The 15201-nt window shown below is 42.9% G+C and overlaps 1 protein-coding gene across 4 annotated transcripts in view; it reads left to right on the top strand.

Moving 5' to 3' along the window:
* GRID2IP (Grid2 interacting protein) overlaps positions 1 to 13581 on the top strand; it is a 128241-nt gene extending 114660 nt beyond the window's left edge. For all 4 annotated transcript variants that reach the window (XM_056533395.1, XM_056533396.1, XM_056533399.1 and 1 more), the window contains 5 exons: positions 2143 to 2229; positions 6965 to 7094; positions 8729 to 8847; positions 11577 to 11741; positions 12893 to 13581. In XM_056533395.1, coding sequence (XP_056389370.1) covers positions 2143 to 2229; positions 6965 to 7094; positions 8729 to 8847; positions 11577 to 11741; positions 12893 to 12958 — 567 coding nt within the window. In that variant the 3' untranslated portion in view covers positions 12959 to 13581. The remainder of the gene's footprint in view (positions 1 to 2142; positions 2230 to 6964; positions 7095 to 8728; positions 8848 to 11576; positions 11742 to 12892) is intronic.
* Positions 13582 to 15201: the final 1620 nt, after the last annotated feature.

Below are 15201 nucleotides of genomic sequence, written 5' to 3'. Positions count from 1 at the left end.
CATACTAGTAATAATAGTAGCAAGGTCCTAGCACATGGTAAATGGGGGCACTGAAGCTTCTTCATTACCTGCAGCGGCCACTAGAGTGCGCTCTTTCCATATCGATTTTTATAGCTCTGGTACTCTGGTGGAAAACTTTTATTTTTTAAATCAACTGGTGCCAGAACATTAAACAGATTTGTAAATTACTTCTATTAAAAAATCTTAATCCTTACAGTACTTATTAGCTGCTGAATACTACAGAGGAAATTCTTTTCTTTTTGGAACACAGAGCTCTCTGCTGAATCACGAGCACAGTGCTCTCTGCTGACATCTCTGTCCATTTTAAGAACTGTCCAGAGTAGGAGAAAATCCCCATAGCAAACCAATGTTGCTCTGGTCAGTTCCTAAAATGGACAGAGAGGTCAGCAGAGAGCACTGTGCTCGTGACAGAAAAGATATCCAAAAAGAAAAGAATTTCCTCTGTAGTATTCAGCAGCTAATAAGTACTGGAAGGATTAAGATTTTTTTTTATAGAAGTAATTTACAAATCTGTTTAACTTTCTGGCACCAGTTGATTTAAGGAAGAAAATAAAAGTTTTCCACCGGAGTACCCCTTTAATATTTGCTGTCTTACAAGTACATTACATAGAAGGGATGACAGCAAATGTAGCAGAGTCACCACTGCGCATAGTCGAGACGTCATATGGCGGCCCACCCTGTGCCAGTCTCAGTACCCATCCCTGGTTAGATATTACTCTCGGGCCGTGGCAGCTACGCTCCAGTGTAAATCTCTGTGATGATTCAGAACATTGAGGAATCTTGCTGAACAGACTGGAAGGAGATGACAGGCGGGTAACAATTAACCGGGCGAGTGTCTTCAGGGGGAGGTAGAGTCATGGAAAAGTTAATGGGTCCTGCCAGTCAGCACATTGTATGTGTAAGTCAACGCCTCCACCTGCCACCCTGCTGTAGCTCCTGCACAGTGTGTCATGACCACTTCATGTCGTTATATTAAAGGGGTACTCCACTAGAAAGCTTCTTTTTTTTTTTTTTTTGTGCCAGAAAATTAAACAGATTTGTAATTTTTTTCTATTAAAAAATCTTAATCCTTTCAGTACTTATCAGCTGCTGTAAACTACAGAGGAAGTTCTTTTCTTTTTGGATTTCCTTTCTGTCTGACCACAGTGCTCTCTGCTGACACCTCTGTCCATGTCAAGAACTGTCCAGAGCAGGAGAAAATCCCCATAGCAAACCTCTCCTGTTCTGGACAGTTCCTAAAATGGACAGAGGTGTCAGCAGAGAGCACTGTGGTCAGACAGAAAGAAAAGAACTTCCTGTGGAGCATAACAGCAGCTGATAAGTACTGGAAGGATTAAGATTTTTTTTAATAGAAGTAATTTACAAATCTGTTTAACTTTCTGGCACCAGTTGATTAAAAAAAAAAAAAAAAAAGAAAAAGCTGATTTGTAAATTACTTCTATAAAAAAAATTCGTAATCCTTCCAGTACTTATTAGCTGCTGAATACTACAGAGGAAATTATTTTCTTTTTGGAACACAGAGCTTTCTGCTGACATCACAACCACAGTGCTCTCTGCTGACATCTCTGTCCATTTTAGGAACTGTCCAGAGCAGCATAGGTTTGCTATGGGAATTTTCTCCTACTTTGGACAGTTCCTAAAATGGTCAGAGATGTCAGCAGAGAGCACTGTGCTCATGATGTCAGCAGAGAGCTCTGTGTTCCAAAAAGAAAATAATTTCCTCTGTAGTATTCAGCAGCTAATAAGTACTGGAAGGATTAAGATTTTTTTTAATCGAAGTCATTTACAAATCTGTTTAACTTTCTGGCACCAGTTGATTTAAAAAATAAAAGTTTTCCACCGGAGTACCCCTTTAATGAACGGAAGACCATGGATACGACTTGGCGTGCAGATTTGTACAATTTCAAAGTTAAAAAGAAGTAGGATGGTAAAATCGTGATGTGAATGCGCCCTAAGACACATGTCCGAACGCTATTCTAGTCAGAGTCCCCCTAGCTGGGATCTCACCAAACTGCAACTCTCATCATGCCCAATATGATGGGGGAGGTGGAGTTTTGGCAACAGCTGAAGTGCCACACTGGAATATTGACACGTTATCCGGTATACACTTTGTCATTACAGTTTGTTCTCGCGATGGGAAACTATCTGAACGACGGACAACCCAAAACCAACAGGACAACCGGATTCAAGATCAACTTTCTAACAGAGGTACCGCGTGTGTATTGTGCCGCATACATTCAAAGGGGTTATCCAAAAATGGGAAAACTGAGCTGATTTCTTCCAAAAACAGCGCCACCCCTGTCAATCAGGTTGTGTGTGGTATTACAACTTGTCTCCCTTCACTTCAATGGAACTGAGCTGCAATATCTCCCACAACCTGATGACAGGGGTGGCGCTGCTTTTTTTTTTTTTTTGAAGAAATTAGCTCGGTTTTTCTAGTCCTAAAATAACACAGGCTTTGTGGTTTGCAGAGAGAACATCAACCATCTTCTTTATAATTTGTTCCAAATATGTTTTGCTCTGTATAGCTTTTTTGGTCCTACTGGGGCCCCATAGCTTTAGGGCAGTGTTTCCCAACCAGGGTGCCTCTAGCTGTTGCAAAACTACAACTCCCAGCATGCCCGGACAGCCGTTGGCTGTCCGGGCATGCTGGGAGTTGTAGTTTTGCAACAGCTAGAAGCACACTGGTTTGAAAACATTGCTTTAGGGGGTACATAGATAGTGGTCGCACCCAGGCCCTAGTGCCCAAATTAGGGTGTCCATGGGTCCCTATAGGGGTATTCTGGTGGAAAACTTTTTTTAATGAACTGGTGCCAGAAAGTTAAACAGATTTGTAAATTACTTCTATTAAAAAATCTTTATCCTTCCAGTACTTATTAGCAGCTGTATGCTACAGAGGAAATTCTTTTCTTTTTGAATTTCTTTTTTGTTTTGTCCACGGTGCCCTCTGCTGACACCTCTGCCCGTGTCAGGAACTGTCCAGAGCAGGAGAGGTTTGCTATGAGGATGTTCTCCTGCTCTGGACAGTTCCTGATACAGGCACCCGGTGTCAGCAGAGAGCACTGTGGTCAAGACAAAAAAGAAATTCAAAAAGAAAAGAATTTCCTCTGTAGCATGCAGCTGCTAAAAAGTACTGGAAGGGTAAAGATTTTTTTATAGAAGTCATTTACAAATCTGTTTAACTTTCTATCACCAGTTCATTTAAAAAATAAAAATAAATGTTTTCTACCGGAGTACCCGGGTTTTTTAAAGAATTTTTTGTGGTGGTGCCAGAAAGTGATACAGATTGGTAAATTACTTCTATTTAATAATCTTAATCCTTCCAGTACTCATCAGCTGCTGTATGCTCCAGAGGAAATTGTGTAGTTCTTTCCAGTCTGACCACAGTGCTCTCTGCTGACACCTCTGTCCATGTCAGGAACTGGCCAGGATCGGTTTCCTATGGGGATTTGCTCCTGCTCTGGACAGTTCCTGACATGGACAGAGGTGGCAGCAGAGAGCACTGTGGTCAGACTGGAAATAAATTCAAAAAGAACTTCCTGTGGAGCATACAGCAGCTGATAAGAACTGGAAGGATTAAGATTTTTAAATAGAATTCATTTACAAATCTGTTTTAACTTTCTGGCACCAGTTGATTTTAAAGAAATTATTTTCCAGCGGAGTACCCCTTTAAGACACTAGTATTATACATGGCAAATTATTATTACAGTGATTATAATAGGATTCATATTATGTAGAAACCATCAACAAGTTGCTGTCTACGGAGCTATACGAATCAATATAGGAAGAGATCCCTCTAGTGGCGGCTGCAGGTAATGGAGAAACTCCAGGGCCCCAATGCAAAACCTCACTTATCTGCAGCTACCACTAGAGGGAGCTCTTTCCATATTGATTTGTATAGCTCCGTGGACAGCAACTTGCTGTGGTTTCTACATAATATGAATCCTATTATAATAACTGTAATAATAATAATAGTTGTCAGATCATAGCACATTTTAGCCTGTATGAGATATTGCATTGGGTCCTTGGTGCTTCTCTATTACCTACAGCTGCCACTAGAGGGAGCTCTTTCTTTATAAATTTGTATAGCTCCACACTATGGTAACTCTGGGAATAGCAACTTGCTGATGGTTTCTACAAAACACAGGTCATATCCTAATCCCTGTAATAATAATAGTTGCCATACTAGTAATAATAGTAGCAAGGTCATAGCACATGGTAAATGGGGGCACTGAAGCTTCTTCATTACCTGCAGCTGCCACTAGAGTGCGCTCTTTCCATATTGATTTTTATAGCTCTGTTAAAGGGGTACTCTGGTGGAAAACTTTTATTTTTTAAATCAACTGGTGCCAGAACATTAAACAGATTTGTAAATTACTTCTATTAAAAAATCTTAATCCTACCAGTACTTATTAGCTGCTGAATACTACAGAGGAAATTCTTTTCTTTTTGGACCACAGAGCTCTCTGCTGACATCACGAGCACAGTGCTCTCTGCTGACATCTCTGTCCATTTTAAGAACTGTCCAGAGCAGGAGAAAATCCCCATAGCAAACATATGCTGCTCTGGACAGTTCCTAAAATGGACAGAGATGTCAGCAGAGAGCACTGTGGTCATGATGTCAGCAGAGAGCGCTGTGTTCCAAAAAGAAAAGAATTTACTCTGTAGTATTCAGCAGCTAATAAGAACTGGAAGGATTAAGATTTTTTGATAGGACTAATTTACAAATCTGTTTAACTTTCAGGCACCAGTTGATAAAAAAATAAATAAAAAAATAAAACCTTTTCCACCGGAGTACCCCTTTAACAGTAACTTGCTGATGGTTTCTACATAATAAGTCCTATCACATTCACTATAATAACCCTAGCCCTATGTAGACGGGGGCCCTGTATGAGATTTTGCATTTGGGCCCTGGAGCTTCTACGTTTCCTCCAGCTGCCACTAGAGTGAGCTCCTTCTATATATATATAAATACATATATATATATATATATATATATATATATATATATATATTTTATATATATATATAAATATATATTTATATAAATATATATTTATATATATATATATTTATATACATATATTTATACATATAAATATAAATATATGTATATATATATATGTATATGTATATATATATATATATATGTATATGTATATATATATATGTATATGTATATATATATATATATATATATGTATATATATATATATATATATATATATATATATATATATTATAAGTCCAGGATGAGCAGCACCTCAGTAAAGAAACTTAGTTGGTGCAAAGCAGCAAAAAAATAAATAAAATAAAAAGACCAGGTCAGGGGCCCACAGTTATCCACAAGAAGAAGAGGTTGGCTGTAGCACATAAAAGTAAATTTTCAAGTAGTTTTATTCAATTCCATAGCAACGTTTCAGCCGCATGGGCGGCTGAAACGTTGCTATAGAATGGAATAAAACTATTTGAAAATTTACTTTTGTGTGCTGTAGCCAACCTCTTCTTCTTGTTGAGATATATATATATATATATATATATATATATATATATATACTTTCCATATATTTTATGTATAGCGCCACACCATGGTAACTCTGTGAACAGCAACTTGTTGATGGTTTCTACATGATAAAAGTCCTATCACATTCACAATAATAATAATAATAATAATAGTTACCAGGCCATAGCACATTGTAGACGGGGTCCTGTATAAGATTTTGCGTTGGGTCCCTGGTGCTCTGCTATTACCTGCAGCTGCCACTAGAGGGAGCTATTTCCTTTGTATAGCTCCACACTATGGTAACTGTGAACAGCAAGTTGCTGATGGTTTCTACATAACATAGGTCATATCACAGTCGCTGTAATAATAATAGTGGTCAGGCCTTAGCACATGGTAGATGGGAGCCTTGTTTGAAATTTTGCATTTCCATTACCTGCAGCTGCCACTAGAGGGAGCCCTTTACATATTGATTTGTGTAGCTCTGTAAACAGCAACTTGCTGCTGGTTCTACATAACATGAGTCGGATCACAGTCACGGTAATGATAATATTTGCCAGGCCATAGCACATAGTAGGTGGGGGCATTGTTTGAGATTTTGCATTGGGTCCCTGATACTTTTCTAATACCCACAGCTGCCACTAGAGGGAGCTGTTTCCTTATACATTTGTATAGCTCCACACCATGGTACCTCTGTGAAAAGCAACGTGTTGATGGTTTCCATGTAACAATATCTTTTTTTTTTTTTTTTTTTTTTTACAATAAACTTAAATGGGCACTATCATTAAAACTAATGTTTGCTATTGCACTCCTTATGGTAAATAACAAATCTTTCTAATGTACTTTGTTTAAAAAAAATGACGTTTTATTTGTGTTTAAAAAAGCTGCCACTAGGTGTCTCCCTACTTATCCAGAGCACATTCCCCCCCCCCCCCCCCCCCATCTCTTGCACAGACTTTGGACACAAAATCAGGAAATTAAGTCTGGAGTGCTGAGGGGGGGGGGGGGGTGGGGGGGTGCAGCCTTATCCAATCATAACTGATCTGACACTGAACTGCTCTAGGCTGTATGTTACAGAGTGAGGGAGGAAGTTCTCCCCTGTATGGCTTCAGATGGTGTCACGCCTGCTGGGGAACACCCCTTCCCAGTCTGTGAATCTGACAGAGCAGAAAATACAGAACAATAACAAGGTAGAAAACTAAAAAATAATAAAAATAAAGGCAGGGGGTGGTTTATCATGATGGGGGCAGTAAACTGGGAGGATTATACAATTTAACAAGTTCATGACAGGTACTCTTTAAACATAAGTTCTATCACAATAACCGAAATAATAATACATACTAGGCCACGGCAGATTTTTTAATGGGGCCTAGGAGCTTTTGCTTACACTAAATTGTTCCAAGCCGCCATATATTTCCTGACGCGTTTCTCCTCTTTCTGCAGCTCAACACCACCAAGACGGTAGATGGGAAGTTCACCTTTTTGCACATACTCGCCAAATCCCTCAGCCAGCATTTTCCCGAGCTTCTAAGCTTTGCCAAGGATCTCCCCACTGTGCCTCTCGCTGCCAAAGGTAGTCTACCCCCTCCTGTGTTATATAGTCACAAATATAGTAAAGAGTAGTTCAGCAGCACGGCTGCAGGTAAAAATCCATCTTATTTATTTAATGAGTCCATGGAAAAATATATGTACAATCCACACCACATAAAAACATGGAACATCGGTCCTGACGTGTTTCGATCTTATGACCTTAATCATAGGCTCCTTAATCATTGGGTCTATGAGTAAGGTCGTACGTCCAAAACTCGTCAGGCCTGATGCACCTTGTGTAGATTTTACATCTATGTTTACATGGACTAAATTAACGAAGAAGATAGATTTTTACCTGTGGCCTTGCTGCTAAACTACTCTTTACTATATTCGTGGCTTTATCTATTGACCAGTGCTCGTAGTCGTTCATGCAAATGCCTACCGGAGAGAAGGTGAGTAAAAGCTGGTTTATGTTTTTTCACTTTATACAGTTTTATATTGTCAGTGTTTACCTGCACCCACCACCAGGGGGAGCTAAAGGCATGGACCTTTTTACAGTTAATTAGTAACTGTATAAATCCATAGGCAATGAGCTCCCCCTAGAGGTGACAGTAAGCAGACAGAATTTTAACATGTCATTTTTGTTGGGCTGCATAGGGGAGCATTTCCCAACCAGGGTTCCTCCAGCTGTTGCAAAACTACAACTCCCAGCATGGCCGGACAGCCAACGGCTGTCCGGGCATGCTGGGAGTTGTAATTTCGCAACAGCTGGAGTCACCCTGGTTGGGTAATACTAGATGAGGGGAGGAGTGAGTTTTGACATGAGGCCCCATGATCCCTGCTGATTTTATGACACAGCCTCTTATCTTTGGCATTTCGTGATGTCAGGAAAATTGGGAAGATAACAATAATATGTTCGGAAAGATAACAGAAGCAATATAAAGTTTATAAAATATTGGTTCACCGGGTGATAGAGGGAAGTGTATTAATACATAACATAATCCACAGTCATGTTTCCTTAAAGGGGTATTCCAGCAAAAAACATTTTTTTTTTCATATCAACTGGCTCCAGAAAGTTAAACAGATTTGTTAATTACTTCTATTAAAAAATCTTAATCTTTCCAGTACTTATCAGCTGCTGAAGTTGAGCTGTTCTTTTCTGTCTGACCGCAGTGCTCTCTGCTGACACCTCTGTCTGTCTCAGGAACTGTCCAGAGCAGGAGAGGTTTGCTATGCGGATTTGTTCCTGCTCTGGACAGTTCCTGATATGGACAGAGGTGTCAGCAGAGAGCACTGTGGTCAGACAGAAAAGGACAACACAACTTCAGCAGCTGATAAGTACTGGAAGGATTAAGATTTTTTTTTTTAATAGAAGTAATTTACAAATCTGTTTAACTTTCTGGGGCCAGTATTTAACTGGAATACACCTTTAAAGGGACAAATACTTCGACTTGCAGAAACACTCCCTCCACTAGGTGGCACCATAGAGCTCTTCCTTCTGGAGGATAGCTACTTTGCATATTCTTTTCCCAGTGGAGCATTGCATGGCCGATAATACTTTGCATAACAGGACAAATCATTACTGCAAATAGCACGAACTAGTAATGGGGTTACTGTGTCACCAATCGCCCTGTTAAGTGTCTGACCAATGGCCTGTATCATGTGCTTCTTCTCCAGTAAACCAGAGGTCACTTACCGCTGACTTGAGTGACCTACACGTGACTATCCAGGAGATTAAAAACGCCTGCAGCCGGATGAGCAGCACTCCAGAGGACAAGTTCCCGCTCACTATGAGTGTATCCACCTCTATATACAAGCACCAAGGGAAGGGACTGTGTCGGGGTGACATAGAAGGCAGCAATGGGATGAAGACTGTAATGCGGTTATATTGATGTCTGTATAAAAGTGCCCTTTGCATAGATTAATAATGTGAAAACTGTTTGTCAGTATCTTGTTCCTATGCTGAGTTATAATGAGTTGAATTTACAGGCCCGAAGCCTGAGGCTGCACTACTGAGAGATTCTGATGGCAACGTGTCTTCTACTTTTTCAGAGGCAGTTTTGTCATAGAGAGAACAATTAATCCATGTTACCGAATGCACTTGAAACAAATCAGAAGATGGACGGTTTCACGCGAGTGTGTTACATTTGTATTTTTGCGACCGTATTACGGGCGTAAATCTGAGCCGACCGTATTCCTGATGACCCGAAAATCTAATCCTGTTTGGACTATTAGACTCACGGTCAGCATGTCGGGGTTTGGAGCCATAATAATAATTCAAATACACATCCATAATACTCCGGTATGAAAATGACCAATAACATGTTGTTATTAGAATATATCAGTAGTGCAGCCTCAGGCTTAGATATCTCAGTAGTGCAGCCTCAGGCTTAGATATCTCAGTAGTGCAGCCTCAGGCTTTGGACCTGTAATTTTAATGGAATTTTAATTTTCGATCTGCATTAAAGGGCTGGTACACATTCTTTAAGATTTCCATCCTACTTAAACAGAGGCTTAGCTTCTTGTGGTAAGATCCCACTCTTCTTAAAGGGGTACTCTGGTGGAAAACTATTTATTTTTTTTTTTTAAATCAACTGATGCCAGAAAATTTTAACAGATTTGTAAATTACTTCTATATATAAAAATCTTAATCCTTCCAGTACTTATCAGCTGCTGTATGCTCTACAGGAAGTTGTGTAGTTCTTTTCAGTCTGACCACAGTGCTCTCTGCTGACACCTCTGTCCATGTCAGGAACTGTCCAGAGCAGGATAGGTTTGCTATGGGAATTTGCTTCAACAGTTCCTGATATGGACAGAGGTGTCAGCAGAGAGCACTGTGGTCAGACAGGAAGGAAATTCAAAAAGAAAAGAAATAGAAGTAATTTAAAAATCTGTTTAACTTTCTGCAACAGTTGATTTAAAAAAATTAGTTTTCCTCGGGGTCCTACTCTCGTCCTCGGGGTCCTACTCTCGTCCTCGGGGTCATACTCTCATCCTCGGGGTCATACTCTCATCCTCGGGGTCATCCTCTCATCCTCGGGGTCATACTCTCATCTTCGGGGTCATACTCTCATCCTCGGGGTCATACTCTTGTCCTCGGGGTCATACTCTCATCCTCGGGGTCCTACTCTTGTCCTCAGGGTCATACTCTCATCCTCGGGGTCATACTCTCATCCTCGGGGTCCTACTCTCATCCTCGGGGTCATACTCTCATCCTCGGGGTCATACTCTCATCCTCGATGTCCTACTCCCCTCCTCAGGGTCCTACTCTCATCCTCGGGGTCATACTCTCATCCTCGGGGTCATACTCTCATCCTCTGGGTCATACTCTCCTCCTCGGGGTCCTACTCTCATCTTCGGGGTCATACTCTCATCCTCGGGGTCCTACTATCATCCTCGGGGTCCTACTCTCGTCCTCGGGGTCCTACTCTCGTCCTCGGGGTCCTACTCTCGTCCTCGGGGTCATACTCTCGTCCTCGGGGTCATACTCTCGTCCTCGGGGTCATACTCTCGTCCTCGGGGTCATACTCTCGTCCTCGGGGTCATACTCTCGTCCTCGGGGTCATACTCTCGTCCTCGGGGTCATACTCTCGTCCTCGGGGTCCTACTCTCGTCCTCGGGGTCCTACTCTCGTCCTCGGGGTCCTACTCTCATCCTCGGGGTCCTACTCTCATCCTCGGGGTCATACTCTCGTCCTCGGGGTCATACTCTCGTCCTCGGGGTCATACTCTCGTCCTCGGGGTCATACTCTCGTCCTCGGGGTCATACTCTCGTCCTCGGGGTCCTACTCTCGTCCTCGGGGTCATACTCTCGTCCTCGGGGTCATACTCTCGTCCTCGGGGTCATACTCTCGTCCTCGGGGGTCATACTCTCGTCCTCGGGGTCATACTCTCGTCCTCGGGGGTCATACTCTTGTCCTCGGGGTCATACTCTTGTCCTCAGGGTCATACTCTCGTCCTCGGGGTCATACTCTCGTCCTCGGGGTCATACTCTCGTCCTCGGGGTCATACTCTTGTCCTCGGGGTCATACTCTTGTCCTCAGGGTCATACTCTTGTCCTCGGGGTCATACTCTCGTCCTCGGGGTCATCCTCTCGTCCTCGGGGTCATACTCTTGTCCTCGGGGTCATACTCTTGTCCTCGGGGTCATACTCTTGTCCTCAGGGTCATACTCTTGTCCTTCGGATCATACTCTCGTCCTCGGGGTCATACTCTCGTCCTCGGGGGTCATACTCTCATCCTCGGGGTCATACTCTTGTCCTCAGGGTCATACTCTTGTGCTCAGGGTCATACTTTCGTCCTCGGGGTCATACTCTCATCCTCGGGGTCATACTCTTGTCCTCAGGGTCATACTCTTGTCCTCAGGGTCATACTCTTGTCCTTCGGATCATACTCTCGTCCTCGGGGTCATACTCTTGTCCTTCGGATCATACTCTCGTCCTCGGGGTCATACTCTTGTGCTCAGGGTCATACTCTCGTCCTTCGGATCATACTCTCGTACTTAGTCTCCTTAACCCGGCTCCTCAGACATTCCTTGAGAACACGTTCCCCTGTATGCAGAGTCTGGACACGCTGCAGCATCGGGCCATGGAGGATTTCTTTAAAGTCTGCTCCTACTTCGGGGAGGACCCCAAGGGCTCGAGCAGCGAGACTTTTTTTGGGATTTTTGCTGATTTTATCAGTAAATTTGAGGTAAGACAGCGCTGTAGAATAGATTCACTGTTCAGAATCATTTTTTATTATTATTATTACAAAGATGTAGTCTGGTCACCATAGGACCTTTGCTTGCTTTCAATGAATGACAACTTTCTTATTGATAATCGAGAGGGTGAGAGCCTAAAGTGATGGGATATAAGGGATCGGGGGTTCGAATTTTAGGATCCTGAGAATGAAGAAGTGGCTGTAGTGATTCCTGGTGAAGGACAAGGAAAGACTGTGAAAGGGGCCACAGTGCTGAATCAGGATTATCAGTGTGCGCTGCCTGCCACCCATCTTTCCCAGTCTCCTGCAGAGACCATCTGTCTGGTAAAGCAGCCATTCCGGAGCTGTTCAGAAGACTGGAAAAGCTGGATGGCACGTATAGTGCGTGCCACCCAGCATTCCCAGCCCTCTAAAGCCTGGCTGGATGCAATTGTAGGCTGCATGCAATTGTAACAAACCCTCAGATACTCATCTGCCCAATTCCACCCGTCCCTGCCATTCCAATGGTGCCTGGTTCCCATAAAAAGAAAATGCTTGCTCCACCTATCAGTGACAGAGGTGGGTCACTACTGTGGTCAGTGATTGGCTGATTCGGCAATGTGAACCAGGAAGTCCTGATTAGTAGGGACCAAACTGCGCTGAAACGGTAGCAACAGGGGATAGGGCAGGTGAGTACCCCTTATTTAAAAAAAAAAACAGCCTATATACACTTTACCTGCACTGATACATTGTTGCGAACTACCAGGACGAGAGAGAGTTTTACGGTGCTGATGTTTTTTTTATTCACAAGGGATTGTCTAGAACAGTGTTTCCCAAGCAGGGTGCCTCCGGCTGTTGCAAAACTACAACTCCCAGCATGCCCGGACAGCCGAAGGCTGTCCGGGCATGCTGGGAGTTGTAGTTTTGCAACAGCCGGAGGCACCCTGCTTGGGAAACACTAATCTAGACTGGATACAACTGTAGCAATCTATACATTTTGTATTCATTTTCAACCTTTGGATGTAAACAAGAGCTCCCCCTAGAGGTGGCTGCAGGCACCCAGAATTTTTGCTTTTATGTTTTTATACACTGACATTAGACTATGCACAAAGTCTATTAGAAAGTTGCAGAATTTTTTTTTTAACCCTATTTCCCTTCTCCAGAAAGCCTTCGGTGAGGTACAATCAGTTGACCCCCAGCTCCCCCCAGGGACAATGCCCGTCTGGTAAGAACTTGGCGCCGGGCGAGACGGTGGCAATTCATGCTCTGGGCCCCCCGGTGGCTGATCTTAGACATCAGCACTAGATGCAAGTGGCTGCAAAATGCCAATCTGGCTCCAAGACAAAACCGCGTGCGGCACAACAAGCTCTGCTACATCATGCTGTATGGGAGGAACCTAGAACCTGAAGCACCAGGAGGAACCTTCTAGGAGTCAAATGCAATCTACACTCCCCTCCCCTTTTATGTTACCGCGAGGCCTCCATATTTGTTAATCACCCCCTCCCCCGTCAGCTGCATTGACGTCCGCCTCCACCTCCCGTCCAATCGTTTTTCCTTTGTTTACGCGCATTCGCCTCTGCTAACCCTACAGGATCTAGATCAGTGGCCTCCAAACTGCGGACCTCCAGATGTTGCAAAACTACAACTCCCAGCATGCCCGGACAGCCAACGGCATGGAGACCACATGATCTAGATAACTACATCATCTCCCACCACCCCTCATGAACACCCCCTACATATAGAAATATATATATGTTATAAATATATTGTGTAATTTTACACAGGAATTCTTCGATGCTTTCTGGTAAGCTGCAGAATTTAACTGCTGGAATAAAGAAATGCGTATTTATTACATTTACTCATGTTTTTGTCATTATTTTTGTTAGGGGGATCTTTTATAGCAATGACCGTGACACCGCCTATAGGCAGCTGATGTGTACTGCGAGGTAAAGGTTTTGCATTTTTGTTCTTTTTGTTTTTTATTCGAGTACTGATACTTTTTATTTAGATACACTCCCCGATACCTATAACTGATACTTTAATTTGGATACACTCACCGATACCTATAACAGATACTTTTTATTTAGATACTCACCGATACCTATAACGGATACTTTTTATTTAGATACTCACCGATACTTTTTATTTAGATACACTCACCAATACCTATAACTGATACTTTTTATTTAGATACTCACCGATACCTATAACTGATACTTTTTATTTAGATACTAACTGATACTTTTTATTTAGATACTCACCGATACCTATAACTGATACTTTTTATTTAGATACACTCACCAATACCTATAACTGATACTTTTTATTTAGATACTAACTGATACTTTTTCTTTAGATACTCACCGATACCTATAACTGATACTTTTTATTAATTTATCTATACATTAATGTACTGACATTAATCCTATGACAACAAATGACTGTCTATAAACAGCAGGGGAGACACTGCAGGGGAGCCCCCAGGTCACTGAAGGACTCAACCTGACAGGGCCTAAGTGTAGTGCAGGACCATGTCCTGTACTGGGGCATTACAGTGACGTCACGTATTCAACAGAACCTGTACAAAGAGGCCCTGCCTAAAGGTGTGCAAAGATGTTTCCTCGGGGAAGGGGCACCTGAGGCAGTACTTTGCCTTGCACAGGTGGGCAAACCAACCTGAATAGCCATCCATGACAAGTCCTTGTGCCTGTTGGTCAGCCGTGCAGAAGCCACATTAGTCCATATAGTCGTGGCAGCAGGGAGCCCTGGAACACGCTCCAATGTGTCCTTAGTCTTTGACTTTAACAAGTCGGGCTTGAGTCCCTCCAGCCGGGAGTGTGCCTATTGTCCCATCCAAGCCCCCTTCAAAGTGGAAGGAGAAAAAGGCAAGACATGGACCTGTCCACAGAGCCATTCGTCTTTATCAGAGTCCTCCGCACACTGTCACATGCAGAGGCTGTCCAAAGCCAGGTGGGGATATTGGGGACTCCCTTCCCCTTATAAGGCTCCCAGTGCATATCAGTCCACTTCACTCTCTCTCCATTTTGGAGCCCCATGTGGTGACCCACGGTGTATGGGGGGACCACTGGGTGTAGCGGTGTAGGTGGATGGGGCAAGATTAACCCCCAGGGGCAAGGTGTTGTTAACCCCTAATGTTCGTGATGCCAGAGTGGTTTTTGGGTTTTGGAACCACCCAAACGGTATCTCCGCTATTCCATTGGCTAGACAGTGAAAGGAGAGTCCACAACCAAGTTAGGGTTTATTGGAGGCTTTACTGAGGTCAGATAGGTGTTATTATCTTCACAGCTAGGCCAGGATCCCAGAGAGGTGGCCAGGAACACAGAAGGACCTCGCAGCTTGCTGGGACCAATTATACTTGTAATAGACTTTAGATTCTTGACTTTAGGCTTGACTGAACTGTAGGTAGTAACAGCAGACATAGACTTGACTTACTGGAAGTGACTGTAGATTT

The sequence above is a fragment of the Hyla sarda genome, chromosome 8 (assembly GCF_029499605.1).
Source record: "Hyla sarda isolate aHylSar1 chromosome 8, aHylSar1.hap1, whole genome shotgun sequence".
NCBI classification, from domain to species: domain Eukaryota; kingdom Metazoa; phylum Chordata; class Amphibia; order Anura; family Hylidae; genus Hyla; species Hyla sarda.
Note: the sequence above shows the minus strand (reverse complement) of the source record. Positions and strands in the feature narration are given on the sequence as shown.